Consider the following 23,239-nt stretch of genomic DNA (forward strand, 5'->3'; position numbering starts at 1 on the left):
GCAAATTTTGTATGTTGCAAAAATGAAGAAGTACGTGGTATATTTTCATAAAAAAAACTAAACATTAGGTTTTCATTGTTTACCGAGATTTGTAGGTAGCGATAGTCTTATATTTCACGTATAGATGAGGGAAATGGGAAACATATACATATACAAGGGTAGATAGAGATTGTGGGCTTGGGGAGTTTAACGTATTAAAAAATGATAAAAGTGCATGCTACTCACGTTGTCACGTCTTTTGTGATTGTTGAAAATACTAGATATTTATAGCTTGGTACTACTAATTTCGTGTTTCGTGTATGGTTTTTTATAGCAAGTTCAGATTTCATGATACATCCCGTAGAATGGTAGACGAAGTGGCGAGTAAAACAAGGGGTTAGAAAGAAAATAGGGGAGATAGTAGTTTATCGAACTATAAAATGGGAGTAGAAAAATCCTCGGTTAACAATAAGGGGGATGGATGAAAGCAGGGCAGAACCAACCAAGGGAGAGGATAAGCTCTGACCGGTGCAAGGTCGGCGAGATTGCATTCTATGACGCATTCGCACATTTGTATTTGGGTCTAGGTCATGGGGTGGTATACGTTCGATAATACGGAAACTCGACAAGGCGAGTTAATAGAATTTTTGTACTACTTCGTTGCTGTGTTTTCGATACGTTGTTTCTACTTCTATAGGTACATATTGTTGCATAACATTTGGAGAAACGGGGTTTCATTGTTTTGATCGATTAAAGTCGATGATAGCTTACGGTGGTTTGTGAATTGTACAAGGTACTTCGATTATGATGAATGTCTAAATTATTTTCATATTGAAAATAAGAAAATCCTTAAAAAGAATTTACATGCATTAATAATTGAAAGTAGCACTTACTACCTTTTATAGAATCATTTAGTTATTTGAAATTATCTATTAAATCGCATAGCAATAATAATAAATTTTAGTATCTTTAATACTAAAGGTATACACCTACATACATATACAATATACGGGTATACTTATATATATATATATACACGTAACTGCTTCAAAGAAATCAAAATGAAAGATATGTTGTAAGTAAACGTATACCTATAATGTAATAATATAAAATATATGATATAAATTCACAAAATTTCTATAAAAAATTATAAATTGGTTGTTTTGGCCACTTCGATAGTTCTAGTATTAACTCCTTAAGGTACAAATTTTTCCTTGATTTATTAATAGAAATGATTACATTTTTTTACAATAAAAGATAACTGTTAATAATACAAGTAGGTGTATCATATACTTTTCATGAGATATACAGATATTTTATTTTAGGAGATGTAGCTTGAGTACATAAGAGTCAATGGAAAAATTAAATAATTAACTAAACTAGAGGTAATAATCTATATCCGTATATATCACATGCATTAAGTGGTTAAAAACAAGTCATAAATGAACATCGTGTATTGTTGATTAAACAGTGTACCATATTTCTTTTACCATCCTCTATACCAGTTCATGTTTAATGGTATTGTATTTTTGAAACACCGTATAAATCACTTTCCTGCTACAAGCGATTAAAGTTTCTGAACAGTAATGCACATGTACCCAATCGGCAAGTCTCGTGTGAAATATGAAAAGAACGGAGATACATATATAGCCTGGAATAAAAAGTTAGACGAAGCCTCGTTGCAAAACAAAGGATCGTTCGTTTGTTAGGAAGCTGTATGAAGAAATGTTATATTACTTGGCGGTATATATACGTGCAGTTCGTTCAAACAGGTTTAATTCTCAAACGCTATTTTCTACAACGGTGGTCTCTAAGAGAAAGTTTATTTATAATTCAACGATATATGTATGTATACATAAATACATAGGTGGAGATTTGGGTTGAAGTCATTGGAAAATTTACTACTGCTGTTCAAATTTGACTATGTCTATAACCAATTTCGTTATGTTCGGATGGGGCTGAGTGATAAATCATGCTATTACGATTTTATACCACCGATGAAATCTAACTTTTCGTGATGTAAAATACAATATTACCTTTAATCTTTTGTCTTTTAATATTTATCAGTATTTTAATCTAATTTCAACTTAAATGTCAGTTTTTAAACTTACATATAGGTACTAACAATAAGTATGTATATAGGATGTCTATGTCAATGCAATATACGTATCAGCATCTTTAATTTAATAGAATATTTAATACTACAACCACCAATTTGTCCAATACAATAAATGTTCTGCGTATAAATAATTATAATTAAAGTGGTACAATGAAAAATATATATATATAATTTATATATTATAATGATTTGAATCATGATTTTAAATAAAATGTAGAGATACTTTATTTTGTACGTTGAAGGCAAGGCAATAATATGCTTTTGCTCCTTTCAAATGTACTATCATAATATACATACATATAAGAATGTTTTCAAGCAATTTTGCAATTGGGCTATATGAGAGCACGGTGGCTATTTTCTGATCGCGTTATATATGAGGTCCTATTGTATTGTGCCAAAATCACATATTGTGTATAGTTTTTGATAATTGCAAAAACAAAAGCACTAAAATCTATCGTTTTAGCAAATTGGTAGTCGTATTGTTCAGTTGCAAAGAAAAAATATGGAAGACTAAAACATTTTATTATTAAGTGTTAGAAAATTCTGTTAAAAAGTATAACAGTTGATTAATAAATATTAATAAAAATGATAAACGTCAGAAATACAAAGAACTCTTCGAAACGAGCTATAAGGATCTACTTATTCACGGAAATCGATTGGTATTTACTTACTCAGCTGTAAATAAAATGTAAATACAGGATACGTATCTTTTAAACGAAAATTCCTTTCAGAAACTTGCAAAATATTTTTGGCAGTTCAAGTCTCTAAAACTCATTGACTTGTACTTACGCGGCTTATTTGCCTAAAAAGAATGTCTTTTTATTGCGCGTACAAATTCATTTGCTATTTCTACATTTAATCAATGATAACTCTGTTCTAGATGAAAAATTTGTTCTGCAGTTGTATATCTTTTATTTTATTCCATAAAAGGTGCACCATATAATCATCGAGTCGTATTTTGTCTATTTTTTTGCAAATCTTTTTGTTACGTAAAACAGGCACCAAATTAATTTAAACACCTTATAAATATGAAAATGATTAGCAATATGGCGCGAAATCGATAAAATGCATGATGTAAGGCGTAAAACGTAAAGAGTTTTACCTGTTGCAATATTCAAAAGCAGGCGCAATGTTAAATGCTTATTTTGAATAAATACTACTCGTTTTAATCATTATTGCAACATGTTCCTCAAGGGGCAATTATCTGTAGAGTACAAATGACTCCATTGAATCATTCTCTTCGAGCATTTCGTTGAAGCCGGATCTCGTATAGCACTGTGTAATAATAATCATGATAATGGTTATTATCGATTAACCGTCACTATGCACGTGACTGTATTTGTTGCTAAACCGAGGCAATCGATAATTCTAGCAGCATATGATGTTCCGATTAAAGTATGTTCGATTAGTGTTTCATTATTTTTGGAACGTTCTAATTTATAATAAAAAAATTTATTCTAGTCAAATTTTAGACCATGAAGTAATCAGTAATCATTCCTCTTATTTTATTTTAAACTCACTTTTGGCTAGTTATCCATTTTTTAAATAGCTTCTTCAGAGCTTCTGTATTTTATATGATTCAAGGAGATAACTTCCCTCTTACATTATTTAAACTTAAACCAAGTTATACAGTACCAACAGTAATATTCAATAAACACGTGAATATGCAAGTTAACTTATAATTTACATACCTCACTAAGGAAGAAAATTCTTATTTAGATAGGCTAACTATTCGAGAAAATGAAAATAAACATTTTCTCGTAGTCCACATAGGAATAATGTGAACTTACTATCAGCGAAACACCTGGGTCTTTAATACAACTCAATACCTGAACAAGATAAAAATATGAAAAATAGAAAAGAAAACAGCCATGGAATTGAAATATCTTGAAATAAACCAACAGAGAGAAAGCGAATATATCGTAATAGTAAACAAGCAGTTTTTACCTTGAAAACGATCGTCATATGCGAGTAACATCGTAAGAAGAGGAATCTACAAGCCGAGCCCCTTGCTGGTAGATCGCCAGATTTACTCGAGCATCTCGAGCATTGCTATCGATCAGGTAGCTAGCCTATCTACTACTCTCTAACTCAACTATTGCTTCGATCCAACTTCATCCAATGATCCAATCTAAACAATACTATTTTACTTCGACGACAAAGAAAAGCAACAGATCGCAAAGCTATCGACCTATCTATCTGTCTAACGCATCATTTATATACATGTTTTATAATTAAAGATACAGGAATGAAGCCGAGTTGGAAAATAGGAAATAGGAAAATAGGGAAATAGGGAAATTCAAAATGTAAGATAGAGGAATCTCGACTGAATTTTTTCTTGGCATGAACATCAGCTTTCGTGTGGAGTTATTCTTGGCACGATCGTCCATGACGATGACGAGCATCGTCGATGAGGTGGTGGTCGGCAATAGAAGGAAGACACGAAGTAGTCGGAGACGGTTATTCGGTTCGCCAGCGACGGAATCGAGGAACTTTGCGACGCGTCGTCGGTCAAAGAGTGATGATTATTGGTATCGAGAGTAACCCTATTGCGGATATAGAGTTGTCAGGTGAAACTTTGGTTCATTAAGACGATCCTCGAGAGCCTAGAAAACCAGAAACTCTTCCAACTGCCAATGGTCTCTTGCACTTATTCCTTTTCATAATCGTTATACTTACGATTTAATCCCAGATTATCGTTTCATTTTGGAAAAATAAGAGGAAATCATTTGGTATATTATTTTCTACATTTATATCTAAATATGACGTTTTCTAAATTTGGTCATAATATAGATAACATTATTTCCTGTGACGCTCCTTTGCGGAAAGAATTTCTTGGGGGAGGGGGGATATAATTTGTATATTTTCTAAATTTAAATATAAACGTAATACTTTCTAAATGTTATAATAACATGTGATTATCATGGATAATTTTCCTTTTGAAAAAGTAGAAGGAACCTGTCTGGTGGTGTAATATTTTAATATTTTCCAAATTATAATATAAATATAATCTTTTTAAGATTTTATTACAACATGGAATTGTTTCGAATAACTTTATTTGTGAAAAATTGCAATCGTTGTATGATTATCAAGACTCTTTTAGCAAGATATTTAAGTTGGTTAGGTACATGTTAAATGTTTATATGTATATGAGAAACACGAGTGATAATAATTGCCGTGAGAGGTATTGAGATAGATCTATTGGTGAGATATTGTGATTAGAATGACCACCTTACACTTGACTGAGGTCCAACTGTCAATTATCCATCATATATCCGACCGATTGGCAATGAAAATGTTCCTATTTATAAGTTATGCATTTGCAACATTTCGTTATCATATTCGGGTGTTTTTGTCAAGGGTTCCTACTGGAGTTTTTGGAAAATTTCTTCTCGCTAAACTCAGTATTTTCGGCGAATTTTTACGTTAAGTGTAATGATCCATAGATCATAGATCCTCCATGCATAATAATATTTTGATCTTATTTTAGCAACTTATCATAAATAAGAAATTCGTTTCGCTGATTGTATTCACTTTCTTCAAATACCATTTAGTCTACGCATAGATATATCGATCGCGGAGGTATACAGCTGATCCTAGACTATAAATAATCGTCCTTCTTAAATGAACGCATCCTCGAAAATTTGCAGACAAATTGCTTCATCTCCCAAACTATTCCAACATATTAAATATTTCTATTATTTTCAGTTGCAAATGAAATATATTTTTTATTTTTTTATTTTTTATTATTAAATATAGCTTAAATTATCCCTCAAAACTTTTATTCTTCCAATCAATAATATCGCAATAAGATATTGGAATGTTATAGTAAAAATGTGGCACTTCTTGGGTGCCAGTAAAAATCCACATGTTTCAATTGACTGGTAGACTCGAGGAGGAAGTTATCATTTATAAAACAAGTATTTATTATCCTAACAATAAAGTTGGGCACTTATAGAAATATCTATAGATCTTCTGAAACATTATTCAACCAAACAATTGGATCATAAATTACAATGTAAAAGATGTGCGCATCAAATTCGAAGTTCGTCAAGTTACTTTTTGTCATGATTCGTCCAATAGCTCAAGTGTCATGGGCCAAGTAAACTCTATTTCGACCCTCGGTTTTATCAGAACCCAGATCGATTTATTTGCATCCTCGATGAATTTTTCGCCACCAGCAAAAACATCCTAAATTTTAACGAACAGAATTGAAATTTCATCTTGCGATTAACATTTAGTAATTTTTAATTCCACTTTAATTTCAATTCGGTATCGAAGATTCAGTTGAAAAATTGCTGTAATTCTTTTAGCCGAAGTATCGATTTCTGTATAACTTTTTTTTTCTTTTTAATAACTTTACCTCTCTGCCTAAGCTTTAAATCAAGTAAATGTTTTTCTGTTATTTAATCAATTGAATTTTTTGCATTATTCTTTATTATTAATTCAATATTTCAGCTTTCCAAGCAAAGGATAACATATTATGTGGCGCTAAAAATCGTAGTATAAGTAAAAAAAAAAACAAGGCTATCTTGCAGCGTTTTGGAAAAATACTAAACATATTTCGATGCAGGAAATTTTATTTTATCTAATTTTAGAACTTGGAGATAATTATAGGAATTATTATTATAGATTAATATCTATAATTATCGTTAATTTTCATTAATATCTTTGAATTATAATGCCTACATACTTTTATGTTATCGATAGATAATTACTGATTTATTTTTGTATCATTACCAATTGTTATTTAATCTATTTTATTATTCTACAACTATCGATATTCGAATTTTATTACATTTGTTTCCCTCCTTTTAAAATTTTTAAAATTACAAATCTTAGTAAATCTATAGTTCACATTTCTTTTTTTAGATATAATTGTAGACTGAAAAAGCTGTAAAAAAGCTTTTATGAAAAAGTAGTATGATATTATTTCTCTTCTGCAATAATCCCCGAGCAAAATTGGGAAAAGATCTATTGTAAAGCAAATTCATATAATTAATTAATGATAATCGAAAAACTCGGTGGAATTCAATTTGAGCCTCATAAAACATTCTCTCTTTTGTGTGTGTGTGTGTGTGTGTATCGCCAGTTCCTTCTTGTTACGACATTACAGATTACCGAAAATAATATTTTCCTTTTATCCTCTTTAGCATTGTGGATATTGTAATCAGACGAAGAATTCATCTGACAACTCAAAAGTCGGTCTAACTTGCTAGTCAATGTACATGGAGAAACCAAATACAAATACAATACATAGAGAACTCAAGTTCTGTGTTTAGTTGGTTTCGCAAAATGAATTTACTGATTAAATATCGAAAATTTTGAACCAGTTTCGTTCAGATTTAGCAACTATTGACAGAATGATTTGGAACTTTTATGAAATCCCGTTTCAATTATATACAGATACATATACATCATACAATGATTAATTTAATTCTCGCACTTTTTACTAGTCATAGTAACGTCACAATCAAACGTCTAAACATGGAATAAGATTTCCTGAAAAGGGAAAGAGAAAAGAAAAACTAAATGTATGGATTAGAACAAATATAGATATAATTAATAAAAATTACTTCAATAAGAAAAAGGGCTTGATCATTGATTTAAATCGCCAAGATAGGCGTTTCGATGATGAAATCTCGAACAAGTTGTGGTTCGAGTAGATAGCGAATCGATAGTACGATAGAAATTTTCGAGGCGATGTCACCGCGGACAGAATCAATATCAGGGGCAAAAGTCCGGTCACGAAAAGTGACGATGGAAAATAATGCTGGCCCTGCATTATTACTCGAATGCTAAGGGAGCCGGTGCCACGTTGAGGAAGGTCACGGGTGCCTGGTGGAGTGAAGACGGTGATCCTGTTTACTCGAAAGATCTGATCAAGGAGTTTGAAGTGGAGAATCCACCGCTCGAGGATGAGCTCGCTTGGATTCTCAAAAAAGGTATTTCGCTATCCGACGCTTGATATTTCGAGTTCCGAGTGTCGTTTCCAATAAAAGTTTATATCGTTATGAGTGAACGTTATCGTTGATAGAATTGTTGTCACTGGCGTTTTTCGTAATTTGAAACCGTACAATACCCGATGGATGATATTATTTTATGTGAATTTGTCATTTAATCTGTTATCCGGGTCAACTGTTAACTAGAAACTCGTATGAACATGAAATTGGAAATTAATCAAAACAAATCAATTTTACTGCCTCCAAATTTAATAATTGAGAAGTTTTTTTCACCACGCTGTTAAAACATCACGCTTTGATAAACTATACATTAGAGAAATCAAATTTTCAATGATTGTGTCTAGAAAGAGAGATGGATACCGTTAACGAGAAAATATTGAAGCACAAAATGCAAAATTCAATAGTACAAGGTTCAACTCTGCGACTGGAATCGTCGACAGACTGTAACTTGTAACAACTACTGGAGGATAAAATGTCATTCTAATTCATAGATTTCATACGAATCATTTTAACGTCAAGAGTATTTTCAAATTACGGCAATTTCCTGACTGGAGAATTGGCGTAATAACCACGACGTAGTTATCATTCCGACTTTTATTCTTTGTATTTGATCGTGCAAAACGAAAAACAGGAAAATCGATGTAACGCATGTGACGCGTTCAGATCGTTGCACGTCGCGTCGCGTTGCAAAACATGAACAGGTACCCTACCTATTCCGAGCACTAAACATGTTAAGGACATTGTAGTTATTAGCGTTTCTAAATTGGTATATAGTGAAAACATGTACATAGTTATATAATACGTGTATATTTACAGTTTCGGATAATATTTAAAATTTGTTTTAAGTTTAATCTATTTAAATTTTAAGAATTTGTTTGGAGATGTGAACAATTTTTAATGAAAATGCATTTTGCATATTTCGTTCGTGATTATTAGGGAAATCTGCAAATTGTTCAACATAAAACAATTTTCGTATATCTTTATGATTTTTGGCAACCAAGTAGTTGCAGATTTTGTCATTAGGTGATATTGATAAAATCCGTAATCACTTAGTTGCCACCAAATATCAGCAATTAAAGATGATTTAACGATGGCCTTGAGAGTTTCATGACGTAATAATTGAATACTCATTTTGAGAAACCGTTTTCTGTTAACTATACTGACACGTTTCCCAATCTATTCACCATCGCTGTCTTCATCAGTATATTTACAACATGATGAGGACGAACGACAGCCTAACTGTACCGCACAGTGTTCGCCAGTCAGTAGCTTCATGATCTTTGTACAGAAAGCCCGTGTAGTGAACGTTTCTCTAACCAGCACGCGTACAATTTATTCCAACATAGTAGGCGAGCCTTCGTCAGTATATTTATAATTCACATATAATCAAAATCTGAATTCTTAAATCTACTATACAATCACCTTATCAAAAGATAGTTTCACCTATCGTTATTCGAACAGAGAAAAATCCGTTTGGCCAAGGTTTCATCAATTTTTACGTGTTCGGTTCATTCAATTCATCACACGGTTCTTCGTTAGTTTTCGTTAGTGTATTTGTACTTTAGTCTCTGATAAAAAATAGCGATTTGAATTTACAACGCGAACTCTTTAACGATAGATAAATGCATATTCTCTTTACAGAGAATTCGTTTAGCGAAGAATTTATTTTTATGTATGATGATTTTTACTCGATATTCCATATTCAATTTATTACACGCTTTACGGGCCGTTGGTATACTTACAGTTGACCTCACAATCAGCAAATAGGATCTTTATTTTCCCATGCAATTCTATTATCAACCAATCGATTCGTAATCGTTTATTCGTTTTATATGCGCAGTAAAATTGAACGAAAACGGAAGGACAAACAAATAATATGAAATGTGTATGGAATAGCTTAAAAAAATGATCTCTGCTATAGTGGTATAGAAAATATATTTTAATGAACGTTTTGTGAATCTCGATACGCATGTTTATAAATACTCGGAAGGTCTATGTTACCTGTGAAAGAATCTCTCGTGTGATTCAAATTTAGTGTTAGTATCAGTGAATTGAAAGTGTTGATTCTCAAAATTAGTATTACATATTTGTGTATTAGTGTTACATATGTACATGTGTATGGTTTATATGTGTACGGTGAATGTCGGTGCCACAGCCTTGTAATTTACAATTAATCGAGAAAACGAGTTTTTTATTCAACCATTTATGTCACGTAACATATAGTGACTCACGAAATATGTATGTGAACACTTATAAGAATTTTTTATGAATATATTGTATGTAGGTATATAGAAGTCAAAAGATATGTATTGCAAATGTATTTAGTAAAAAATTAGTATACAACACGAATAGTCATTCTAAACATGTAATATACAGTGCTAATCAAATTTCAACATAATACATAATATATTGATAAAAGATTTCTATAAGTATCTGAATACTTTTGATTAAAGAGAATTAGTTTAATTTCATTTAACTTGTAGCAAAATAATTATTATAACGTGTTAGTGTACAGTGTACAGGAAAACGACTTTAATTTATTATTCATTTATGCACTTCTAATTACCTTTAAGATGGAAGAAAGTTATCGTGTTAAGGAAAAAAGGTGATCAGATTCATGAAGAATACATATAATCTGAATGGCCGGAATTTAACTGGAATTTTGTTCACTTCATATGACACCCACAGATCCAGTTTATTCTATCACAAGCTGTTATTCAACAGCACTTCATCCTATTGACACTGTTGTTGCGGTTCTTCCAGTATTTTTACTCTTTTTCTCTCCCATGCTGCTGCTATGTTCTTTCATATCTTGTATATTTGCGTCCTCGAGAGCTTTCCTCGCTTTTCGCCCTTTTTCTCTTTTTCTTCTTTTCTGTTTCTCTCTCTCTCTCTCTCTTTCTCTCTTTCTCTCTCTCCCGTTATCCATTGTGATTTTGCACGTCCTCGAAAAAGCTGTTGCTTGCTTTTCAAGGGTGAACAAAATGATAGAAATGGTAACTGTTTCGTTTCATATTCTGTTCCCGATATTAAAACATATTGTCCAATCTGTGTTTTATCGATTCGTATTTACTACATTTAAGACGTACAATTTTTATCTTTAGTTTTCAAATTTTCATTTGATTTTCAATACATTTTATTTTCAAATTTCACGTCAACTCATATCGCGTTTGTTGGAAAAATTTCATAGACTTTTCATTGGTATGTCTATTATTTTTTTATAATCTTGATAACTGTTATCTGATATATCTATGATGATATGTACTGTTCCTTTCAATGGTTTAATAGCAAAGTGTCTTCTTTTTTAAAAGTTAGTTAACATAGCAATATCTCGAGTGTGTTATCTTAAAGCTAAAATAAAGTTCTTAGTGCATTACTACTTCTTATTTCACTACTATTAATACTTTGATAATGGGATTGTTCGAGAAAACATTATTAGTACATTTAGGCCATGTAAAAGTACACATGTACGTCTTTTGTATATTATCATTTAAACACTGATTACATAAAAGTATCTCCTTTTATATAAAATTGTTATATTTTGATCGGAATTGAATACTTTAGAAAGACTTGTTATAATATTAATATATCAATATAAAAAATGATAACGACGAGAATATGTACATATATTTTTTCAATATTATTATCAATATATTATATTATTCAAAGAGATATTATTCGAATGATAACCTTATTATGTCAAATTATCTTAAAATACAATATGATATTGCATAAAACGAAAAAAGAAATTAATTTATATTTTATATTTCATACATTTTTATGAAACCATAATTAGATACATGTAACGTCTGAATTGATATAACAAATATCACAATGAATGTCATTTATTCGCGTCATAAAATTTTTAATATCTGATGCAAAATTATTTTTATTATTTCCCTCATTCATTACCCTCTCTTTTCTCATTTCGTTTATTACGAAATAAATATCATACATACGAAAACAGTTAATAATCGTCATAATGCATGGAAACTTTACAGCCATATTGCATACATATGTATATGCTCTAGCTCTGAGTAAGGGAATTCTATGCTACGTGTTGCTAACGTTATACCTTACTTCCTTGTTATTAGAAGCAACTGCGTATATTACGTTATTACAACTATATATTACGCGTATATTACTTTGTAACAACAAATAAGTGGTACACTGATATACAGAATGTTTCATTTATTTCGAATTCTTAAGTATCTTATGTTATATACCTCTATCAATGAAAAAATTGTATCAGGACAAAATTAATTGATTCGAAATATTATGATATTTTGAGTTATATATGCAAAACAATATTCTTGTATTTACATTCTGTTTGTTTTTTATACGATAAGCTCTACAAAAGATTAATATCAAGATTAAAATTAATATCATTTAAACTTAAACTAGTTTTTATGCACTGTGAAGTAAGTAACAAGCAACACTGTTTAATTGATGATGGCATCACACAGATTTTTTCATATTAATTAAAAGTATACTACTTAGAAGAACTTGTAAAAATTTAAACAAGAAATTTTTATGATACTCAGTACCACATTTCTAATAAGCGATTCTCTCGTACGTTTGTTATTTTGACATAACTGTATTTCATATTTGTTATATATATTCAAAGGTAGCGCCAAGACTTTTGATTCGGCGCCGAATTCTGTTACCATAACCTATTATAATATAGTCACAACCACGAAATCACGGTCATCATAGTCATAGCCATAACGGCTATGTCTATAATATAGGTTGTAACTCTCAAGTATGAAAAGTATTGTTTTATCAAGATTAAACTATTTGAGTATGTAAAAGTGTCAAGTGTCAACTTTTTTGTTATGTAGATTAAATATTATAATAATTCGTTCCGGCTGATAAGGCTTGAAAGTAATTCGAAAAATATTGTGTAAATTGTAAAAACATTGTGACATCGCATGAAAAAATAAAGATGCTACGTCGTAACCAAAAAGCGTTACTCTACTGTGAACTATTTGGACTTTCAGAGGAGGACGAATCACAGATTTTCGTAAAGTTCTTCAAATTTCACAAGTGTTATGATCTAATACCAACCAGCGCTAAATTAGTTGTTTTTGATACGCACCTCCTCGTCAAGAAGGCCTTCTTTGCTCTCGTCTACAATGGTAAGTTGCAAAATTATATATATTTGTATACCATTTTAATCATCATTATTTCATTTCATTGCGCAAAATCAATTTTTTATTATGGGAAACATTTACATTTACTACATCATTTAATGCATTAGTAAATATTTAACAAATTATTTTTGATATTTTTGTATTTATTACTGATAAAATTATTTATTTTATCGTATATTACATAAATAACTTTATATACAGGTGTGAGAGCTGCACCACTATGGGACAGTTCAAGACAAGAATTTGTTGGAATGCTAACTATAACAGACTTTATAAAAATCTTACAGATGTACTATACCAGCCCATCTGTAACAATGGATGAATTAGAAGAACATGAATTAGATACATGGAGAAGTAAATATTTTTTATCGATAGATGTTCTATAGATTATATATGTTCAAAAATATAAATATTTGAAATTTTATCATTTTAGAAGTCTTGAAAGATCAAGTGCATCCATTAGTGAGCATTGGCCCAGATGCATCTTTATACGAGGCCATTAAAACTCTAATTCAAAATAGAATTCATCGTTTGCCTGTGATAGATCCAGATACTGGAAATGTTCTCTATATTTTGACACACAAACGAATCCTTAGGTTCCTGTTTCTTTATGTAAGTATGAAACAAGAAGAATTGTAAAATCAAAGAAACTACTTATCGGCATATATATCTTATTTGAATAATTCATTAACAGATACATGAGCTACCAAAACCATCTTTCACCAGTAAAACATTGAGGGATCTAAGGATAGGTACCTTTGAGAACATAGAAACAGCAACAGAAGAAACTAGCATAATTTTAGCTTTAAAGAAATTTGTTGAAAGGAGAGTTTCTGCATTACCAATTATTGACACTGAAGGAAAGTTGGTTAATATTTATTCAAAGTTTGATGTTATTGTAAGTGAATTTTATAAGTCTCAAATACTATACTTTTATTTTTAATAATATTACCTAATACGTTATTTTTATATTCTCACAGAACTTAGCTGCAGAAAAAACATATAATAATTTAGATATTTCATTAAGAGAAGCAAATGAGCATCGTAATGAATGGTTTGAAGGAGTTCAAAGTTGTAAATTAGATGAAACCCTATTTACTATTATGGAGAGAATTGTTAGAGCAGAGGTATAATCTTCATATTTTTCATATTAAAAGAATATGTTAGAAATGATTATTGATTGTTCATTGCAGTACATTTTAAATATAACAGAGCTTATAAGTCGTATAAAATTTTTTTAGGTCCATAGGTTAGTAGTGGTTGATGATGATGATAAAGTGATCGGTATAATTTCTCTATCCGACTTACTCTTCTACCTCGTTCTTAGGCCTTGTGGTAAGAATATATCTTAATTTACATGTTTTCAAGACAAAAGTACACAGCATTAATATTATTAAGATTAAAAGGTATTAATAACGAACAAATATCAATGTTTAGGTGAAGATGGCAGTAGCAACAAAGATAGTTCTGTATCGTTAAGAGCACAGGATTCTATGTCAAAGGCTCCGAGTTCTGTGCAATCGGAGGCTTCCATTCCTGATGGTGAAACAGAAGCTGAACAAGATACAGCTGAAGTAAACCAATCTGAAGAAGCACCCGCAACACCTAGTCCACCGCTGAGTCCTGCAGCATCAGATATTTCTGAACCTCAGTCAACTTTAGTAAATCAGTCTCAAGAATCTGCGTGGCGGGAAGTAGCCGTATCAGGAGGAGATTGAGCCAATATTATCTTAACATGCCATTAAGCATGAAATTGTGAATCAATTGTTTGACTATAACGTCAAACCGTTATAAGATAACGACAACAAGCAGTGTACGACTGAGCTTGTTTTTCGTTTGTTCTTAATGCTTGCGTGTACAATGCTTAAGAACTTAGGAAAAATATGCGAAAAATTGTTCTTCGCTCGTTCGATCAATTTACGTCACAAAACTAACTGTTATCTAAAATAATGTAATCGTGTTGAACGCGTGAAAATAATGAAATGAATTTCACTGGACGTGACAAAACGATAATGCGATGCTCTATACTGTATAAAATAATTAAACTTAATTTTTTATGGTACAAATGCTACTCAGCGTAAACGTTCGAGCTTCTTGCTAGGAACGATTGCTACGCCATTATCTACTCAGGGTATGATATTCTGTACACCCTTTCTTCAATCGTACACTGGGAATGTTTCAGTAGAATTTTCGAGGAAACAAATAGTAGTTTCTTGCATCCTTTAGATTTATGATGTTACTACACTTCTAATACTGGTATCCTTGTATTTTATTTCAAATCAAAGATTATGAAGTAATTTACTTTACTCATATAGTATAGAAAAATGTGCAGAAGACATAAAACAGAATAGTCGTATGTCAAAGAGTGCTCCATAATTAATAAATATGGACCTCGTTTTTACAGAGGCCTTCCATGCTTTCTCCTGACAGGAACGAAATACAGTGTTAAGCAAACGTCTAAACATGTACATATATCCTGTATGTTTATCTATAAAAAAGCTTCTTATCCATGAACTGTCACGTTGGATGTCTGAATATTAGAAACTGATATGCATAATAAATGATTTTGTTTTAAACGATTGCACAGCATGTGATATTTTTAAAAAACGAAAAAAAAAGAGAAAAACATGGTGCTTTTGATCTTGCGTTAACTCTGATATAACGATAAAATGGAAGTAGTGTGCAGATAATGAATAACAAACAATAAAATACATAGGTAGTAGATAAAATGTTCGAAATTAATTGTATTATCATCTAACTTCTACATAAGCTTCATGAAATATTTCACTACAGGAAAGCAATACTTGTTAAATTTATATGTTATTATTTCATGTACGTTTTTTAAGAAATAACATTTATGAGATGAATATACATTATTAAGTACTGAAAGGCCTACAAAATGTGAAAAATAAGAACAATTCCACAACTAATATGCGTTGTCACGGATATTTTAATTAATGTATAAAAATACTTGCAGCACTTCGTTCAAATTATTTATGAAACTATTTAATTACGAACATATTAGTCTTTTTAGACTTGTGTGTATACACATACATATAATTTTACTTAGTGGCGCTTCTTTTAAATACTTCTATGTTTGTGTTTGCTTTATATGCAAGAGATTCTTATAAATTAACTAATATGTTCACGACTTTTCCTTTTGAAAAGAGAACATGTTAAAATTTTTACGATTTCTCACTAAATTCAATATGTTATTAATCACTGACAAAGAGACTGGCATTCGAAAAGAAATACAGTAAATGAAAAATTTTATAATTGTATTTTATGTTGTTATTTTTTATATGTAAGTGATGATTAGTTAAAAGAAATTATTTCGAAAACTGCGAAAATTGATTCTCGTAAATATTTATAAAATTAATAGTATCATACAAAGATTAAACAAGCACCAATATTGAACTGTACTTGAGAATTATATGAAATAGAAACTCTACTCAATATTGTATATTGTTTAAATAACAAATTATAAAATGAGTGGCAGAAAGCATTCCTGTAAAAATTTTATTAAAAAAATACTGTTTCAGCTTGAAACAGACTTCATTCTACGCTTACTGCATGTAAGAAGAGGTGGAATTATAAATTATGCAGGATATCTGCATGTGTTACATTTATGTGGAAATCTGTATATAAGTGGCCTCTGTGCCAGGGAATATATTTTCCTTTTTGGCACAAAGCTCCATTTCGTCTACAGAAATATAGATGAAAACTACCTATTTGAATCTTGAAGGGGACAGTGCCTGTAATTTAGTGAGTTTATTCCTAGGTACATTTACAAGGATAAGAATAAATATTCCATTTCAGATGAGAGCACAGTCAGGATAAAGCAAATTTACGTTAGTATTAATTATCAAGAGGCGTAGCGAAGGGACAATGATTTTTGTACAGCTGAAATGATTGTAGCCGAATAAGATTTAGTGTGCTATAGCTGCGAATATTATTTCCTTTTAGTACAAAATACGTTTCAACTTTACAAGTTGTCACGTTCACTGGTTTTCTAGTTTTTAGACGTAAAGAAATCTACAGTAGCCTACATTCTGCAGCGCATCCGATTTCAATATTATTACATATTGTAGTTGAAAGCATAAGTTAATGTAACGTTAACAGAAAACATTGTTACTGTTGTGTGAGAAACCATTGAAGTCGGTATATGCTGCATTCATGAACCAAAACACTATAGACAAGGTATTAAGAATAAATTGTACAATAAAAAGAATTAATCGAATAATTAGACAGTACACTTAGTCGCGTCGCAGTACTGTACATCCAGGGCAAAAGCTATTAGCGTATTATTCATGTCCCTTGTACATGTAAGGTACAAATGAAAAAAAAAAACGAATTGCTGAGTGACAAAATACATCGTAACTGAGACATTTTATTTCATTGTTTGTAATGATTTCTATATGCCTTTACCCTATCTTTATATTATACTATACATATGTATTAACATCTTTAAAATTTTCTATCTAATACAAATTTTTAAAAATTTTTGTAAGATATGACATATATCAAACATATGAAAGTACAAAAAGATTTTTATTATCACTTGTGAACAATACTAATAATTAATATTAGATGCTGATAATTCGTGATCACTATTATCTTACTTATAATTCTATTAATGAATTTGACTTCTTTATCTTCTTATACTGTCTTTTTGACGGTTCGTTTTTCCTTAGTTCATGTTTACGGAAAATCTGCACATTAAAAAATAAAAAGAATTTGTCACTTATCTTCATTAATTGAAGTTTGTAAATCAATTAGAAAAGAAAAAAAATATAACAAATCACTTACAATTTCATTATCTAACCTTGAAGGATTTGCTTTCCTTTGCTTTTTTTCTATTGATCTATCTTCTTTGTTACTAATTACTGGCATTTTGTCAAATAACATATCATATTCTGAATCAGAATCTGAATTGTTTTGTATAGTTTGCTGTTTTCCTTGAAAATTCTTAGTGGTTTTATTCTTACACTGTTGTGTCATTTCTTCATTAACTTCTTTATTTATAGCAAATGAAAACTCTGAACGTAACAACATACACGATATTTTTGACGTCAAATACACCTGCAATATAGAACAATATATAATAAGTAGCAACTTGATTAAATTAAATACTTGATAGATACTATTCTTTAATATAAAATTCTCCAATACTGAATTATTTTTACCTTTCTTAATAATTCTTTTGTATTAATATGATGTATTTGCAAAAATCTATCTAAACCAACACTAACAATGTAAGGTTCAATTCTACTACAAGCTATTCCTGTTACAGCTCCAACTGATCCTTTATATGTATTTAACACTTTAGCTGGTTTTCTTAAGTCTATAAGATTCATTGTACCTTTGCCAGAACCAACTATAATCTGCCTACAATTAGATAATCAATTTTTTATATTTATATATGATATCCATTAAAAAATATACATTACATTTTTTTATGTACATTATATATATATATATACCTTTTTTGAGGCACCACAGTTAAAGTTGTTAATGCTGCATCTTTTACTTCAACATTTATAACAGGTCTTCTTTGTGATTTTGGATCGTATAAACGCACCTTAAAAGTTTCATTTTTGTACAATGAAAAAATGTTTACATAATGTAACAACTACGTATTAGAATCATACATATATCAATCAAGATCTTACATATCCGTATTTACTAGTTGTAACAATTTCTTCTGTACCAGGAAGAAAATCTATATCAGAAATCCAGATAGGAACCCTTAACTGTAACCAATCAGGAGGTACATTTTTCTCTATAAATATTTGTGTTTGTTTTTCTATATCAAATAATTTTAATGCATGTTCTTGACCTCCAGTAGCTATTATTTGTTTATTTATTCTCGAATGACGCATTTTATCTAAATTTTTACCAGCATTCATTAAAAATCCATCTTCTTCTTCAAATCGCCAGAGCTTTATTTCTCCTGATTGTACAGCAGACAAAATTGCTCTGTAAATAAAATCTCATATTAAAATTATACACTGCAATATTACTTGATATTTTTAAAAGTTACTTACTCATTATATCGAGATATGCCAGTAATTTTTCCTGCACCAATATTGCAAAAGAAGGAACATGTAAATGTTGAACAATCGGTATCATAAACTTTTATACTGTAAAATAAAAGAAATTATGATATTTGTATAAATAATAAATGAAATTTCAGTATAATTGATAAATGACTTATTATACATGACCTCCTAATGTCTTTCACACCACACGCAATCAAAATTTCTCTTTCCTCGTCATCACCCCAAGACATTGTTGTAACCTCATCGTTATTAGTTATGGAAATCAAATTCTGTATATTTTGTGATATACATTGTTTTTTATCTACCCTTACACCTGTCGATAAAATGCACAATTGAATTTTATATATTTCATTTAACTGCCATTAATATTAATACAATATTTCGTACATAAAATAAAAACGATCTTTTTAGGTTAATGTATCCTCCTAACCTATTTTAAAACATCCGATTTTTCAAATTAAAGTAGACATAATGTTAGAATTAAGTATTTATAAGTACCTTTGAAAATTCCAGATTTACCGCCAACATAAATATCATAATTATCTTTTGTACTCATTTTGATTAAAAGTAATTTTATAAATAATAAAATTCGATAGCAAGAATGAACATACGAATACGTATAGGCTTCGAATAATAACTACAAAGATTGAAGCCGTTTTCTGAAAGCGGGCTCCGTGGTATATGGATCCGCTTTGGTAATTGGTTGTGAATGCGGAAGCGCAGTCTTATTTTTATACTGACTTCAAAAAAGACCGAAAGTATCTCAATTCGATAAAGATATTGTTTTTCTTTCTTTTTATGTACATTCCCCGATTTCTTCGAAACAATTTGATCAATTCTTTTCGCATCTTATACTTCATGTTCTTCCGTTGATTCCGTTAAAGAATTTTTTACATTTGTTTATTGTCAACTACTGTCTACTGCAAAGATCTAATTTTTATGCATGTTTTTTATTGCTTTTTACTGGATTAACCTATTAGAATGAAACTTTTACATCTTGTAGGGTTAATCCACCGATTGGTCCCGTTTACAAATTTTTTTATATTTCTCCATTTTTAACTATTGTTATCGCAAATGACCTATTATTATTCACTGATTTCATTTTATTATGTCTGATCGTTTCTCCACAAACTGGAGACATCACTGGAAGCGATAAAATTGCGGCGGTTCTTTTACAAAATTATCTCTGAAAACGTACTTCGTCCGTTTTTGCATATAGGCTTGTCGCTCAAAGCTGATTTGACTCGTTTGTTTTTATCATTAATTTCTCTTTTCAAGCATATTTCGGTCGCTTCTCTATACATTGGTCGTAGGAAGTAATCCTCAACTGTTTTTTTGCGACAGAAGTCCTCGTAAGTTTTGTATTTCTGCAAGTGTTTTTATACAGTTTATTCAAAATTATGCTTGATGCGAAACCAAATATGCTTAAGTTGTTCAAACTTTTTACGGGACTGAGAATGATGTAAATTTGGCCTGTTGAAAAATTCTTTTTTCCAAGTTCAATTACAACCCCGTATTTAAAGTATATATACTGATTATCCTTCTCTATCACTGTTCAAAATATAATATCGGTAGCGGTTTATTCCTTATTCATTGCTTAGTAAGTAAATGAAAAATATTTATCGTTGTTGCATATGTGTTTAAATACAATATAAGTAAAATAGAAATTATTTCATATTTTTGACGCATTTTCAAATCAGTAATGCTCCTTTTTGCAAAAATTTTTTATCATCTAGTAAGAGTGAATTGGCGTAGCTTGTTAACTGGTTCATTTCCACTTTTTGGTATACTTCATTGAGACGATGACAAATGGCGCTGCAAACACCATGTGACCCTATTCCTGGTCCTCTGAAAGTGGTTACACACCTCGCTGTAGGCAATGAAATTTATGCTCAGTCCCCATTACGATTGTATTCACAGATCTAAAAACTCCAGTGGAAGGAGTAAGACTGTTAATATCTGAAGTTGTATTTTACAAATCGACTACTGTAGAATGCTGCGATCGAGAAGTTAGGATTTTGTAAATACAAAATTAAATAATGCAATCTTTTGATGGAAGCATCTAAGGTAAAATATATAAAGTAAATCACTGAGTTTACTCAATGACTGAACTAAACTACTTTTCATCATTCTTCACCATTTATATAAAGCAAATTGTCACGTTCCCAGTTCGTACTGGCGCAAAATTATCTCTAATTATATACGACAATGGTCATAGCCGGCTCTATTACTAGCTGTGTCGAACAATGTGATAACATCGCATCAGGAATCTTAGTTTCAGTTCGAGAGACAAAATTATACATAAAGGTCTGGCAACTACCGTGGTGAAGGTGAGACTCTTAGTGACCTGACAATGTTGATTAATTTGTCCGCAGCAGACGCTTCAATCGAGAAATTAGAATTCGTTGTATGACGCCATCATGTAAAAATATCGTCTCTTCGCTCTCCTTAATGTAATCGCGTACTTGACTCACAGTGGATAGAATAGCAGAAGGCATGGAAGGAAAAAGTGGCACCATGATAATGATAATACAGACCAACTTCCATCTCAAATATATGATTATTATGATTATATTATCATTATTTTTTTGTATCTAACTAATGTTTACTAAATGTTATATAATATAATATAATACAAGTATTTAAGTAATATAAGTATTATATAATATAATATAAGTATTTAAGTATTTAAGTAATATAAGTATTTTTTTCATTATTAAAGACCTGTGTAAGCTCTAAAATTACACTATAATTTTACTTTTACAATAAAAAATTTAATAACATTGAAATGTTTCAATCATGTATGATATTTTGGACATGATATTATTTACATATATTATAGCTAGAGCTAATAGTTACACCACTTTTTAATGAATTAAACAAAATTAAAGGCAAATTTACTTTTCAATATGTGAGTCAAATATAAAGGTATTAAATATAACGTGTACATACTTATTTTGAAAGTTGTAATTTTGTTAAATTTTTTTGTTGGAAATAATGGTTCATAATCAATATTCATTTAAACAGTCTTCTGTAACAGATGAATAAATGAATGAATGAAATGACATATCGTATTTGTACTTTGTGATATCGACCCACCGACGTCTTGCTGTTTTACTAACAGTATTAAGAACTCTTGTATTTTCCGCTTCCTCGTATTTGACAGTCGAGGTCTAAGTATGCAAATAAGAACTACTTCTTTATTATGTTATTAGCCCAGATACCAACACCAAAAGGGAAACAGCACCTCAACATGGCTAGCATCTCCCCTACGGCGATGGACAAGGTATCAAAGGATCTGTATCACTGAACTTGGTCTCTTATTCTTCGGAATCTCGCGTGCGTTTCTATTATCAGAGTTACCATTGTTAAATATCTCATACATAATATATACATACAGTTCTTAATTGCATTTCCTTTCGGCAATGTACGACAAGAGATTAATAGAAATTGTAGGTTTAGTGGTTATGAACAATAGGTTATAACAATGAGTAGCGGAAAGGACTACTGCTTGCAATTATTGGATGGCACAGTAGTAAGAACACCCGCATGCTGTAAAAAGCACGCATTTGTTAAGTTAATTTTAGTTATTACTAATAGCTCAATGCCAAAGATGCAGTTGCACAAACTTTTTCGCGAACTGTATGAACCTGCTGTCGCAGAAATCGTCTTCTCTTATTACGTGGAAACTACAGCCGATCGTCATATGCCCTAGTCTCCCCGTCCTCGAAGATTCTGCATAGTTGATCCGGTATACGATACAAATCTTAGGCGTCAGTAAGCCATACTTCGCGCCTATTATTAGGCACACCGCCGTACCTGCACTGTAAGTTCGGCGTAAAAGCGTCTTATCGCGGATCAGGTTAAATGTACGATGAAAGCACGTCATAGTTAAAAGATTGCAAACCCGTAACGCCCGTGAGAAATAATTCTGCGCCGGTACGAACACGCGACATGATAACT

The 23,239-nt window shown here is 30.7% G+C and overlaps 2 protein-coding genes across 2 annotated transcripts in view; one reads left to right on the forward strand and one right to left on the reverse strand.

Moving 5' to 3' along the window:
- The window catches only part of LOC100643749 (serine-rich adhesin for platelets), a 133,438-nt gene extending 115,831 nt beyond the window's left edge, over positions 1-17,607 (forward strand). Inside the window, exons 10-16 of the mRNA XM_003402229.4 lie at positions 13,062-13,199; positions 13,416-13,568; positions 13,648-13,826; positions 13,909-14,112; positions 14,195-14,341; positions 14,456-14,549; positions 14,652-17,607. Of these exons, the coding sequence (XP_003402277.1) occupies positions 13,062-13,199; positions 13,416-13,568; positions 13,648-13,826; positions 13,909-14,112; positions 14,195-14,341; positions 14,456-14,549; positions 14,652-14,932 (1,196 nt within the window). The 3' untranslated portion in view covers positions 14,933-17,607. The remainder of the gene's footprint in view (positions 1-13,061; positions 13,200-13,415; positions 13,569-13,647; positions 13,827-13,908; positions 14,113-14,194; positions 14,342-14,455; positions 14,550-14,651) is intronic.
- A 139-nt stretch (positions 17,608-17,746) lies between these two features.
- On the reverse strand, positions 17,747-23,239 carry LOC100644467 (WD repeat-containing protein 74). The gene is made up of 9 exons (XM_048406427.1): positions 22,927-23,239; positions 19,775-21,146; positions 19,442-19,589; positions 19,262-19,357; positions 18,887-19,193; positions 18,698-18,795; positions 18,401-18,602; positions 18,024-18,296; positions 17,747-17,926 (listed from the first exon to the last, which is right to left on the reverse strand). Exons 2-9 carry the CDS (start codon positions 19,830-19,832, stop codon positions 17,837-17,839), a joined length of 1,272 nt encoding a protein of 423 aa, XP_048262384.1. The 5' UTR covers positions 19,833-21,146; positions 22,927-23,239; the 3' UTR covers positions 17,747-17,836.

Source organism: Bombus terrestris, chromosome 6 (assembly GCF_910591885.1).
Source record: "Bombus terrestris chromosome 6, iyBomTerr1.2, whole genome shotgun sequence".
Classification (NCBI taxonomy): domain Eukaryota; kingdom Metazoa; phylum Arthropoda; class Insecta; order Hymenoptera; family Apidae; genus Bombus; species Bombus terrestris.

Excerpts from the sequence above, each read along its gene's own strand:
- LOC100644467 (XM_048406427.1), bottom strand. The coding sequence starts at position 19,832 with ATGAGTACAAAAGATAATTATGATATTTATGTTGGCGGTAAATCTGGA. Across the intron at positions 19,358-19,441 it reads GGTGTGAAAGACATTAGGAG|TATAAAAGTTTATGATACCG; the intron begins GTCATGTATAAT and ends TTTATTTTACAG. Across the intron at positions 18,603-18,697 it reads ACTGTGGTGCCTCAAAAAAG|GCAGATTATAGTTGGTTCTG; the intron begins GTATATATATAT and ends ATCTAATTGTAG.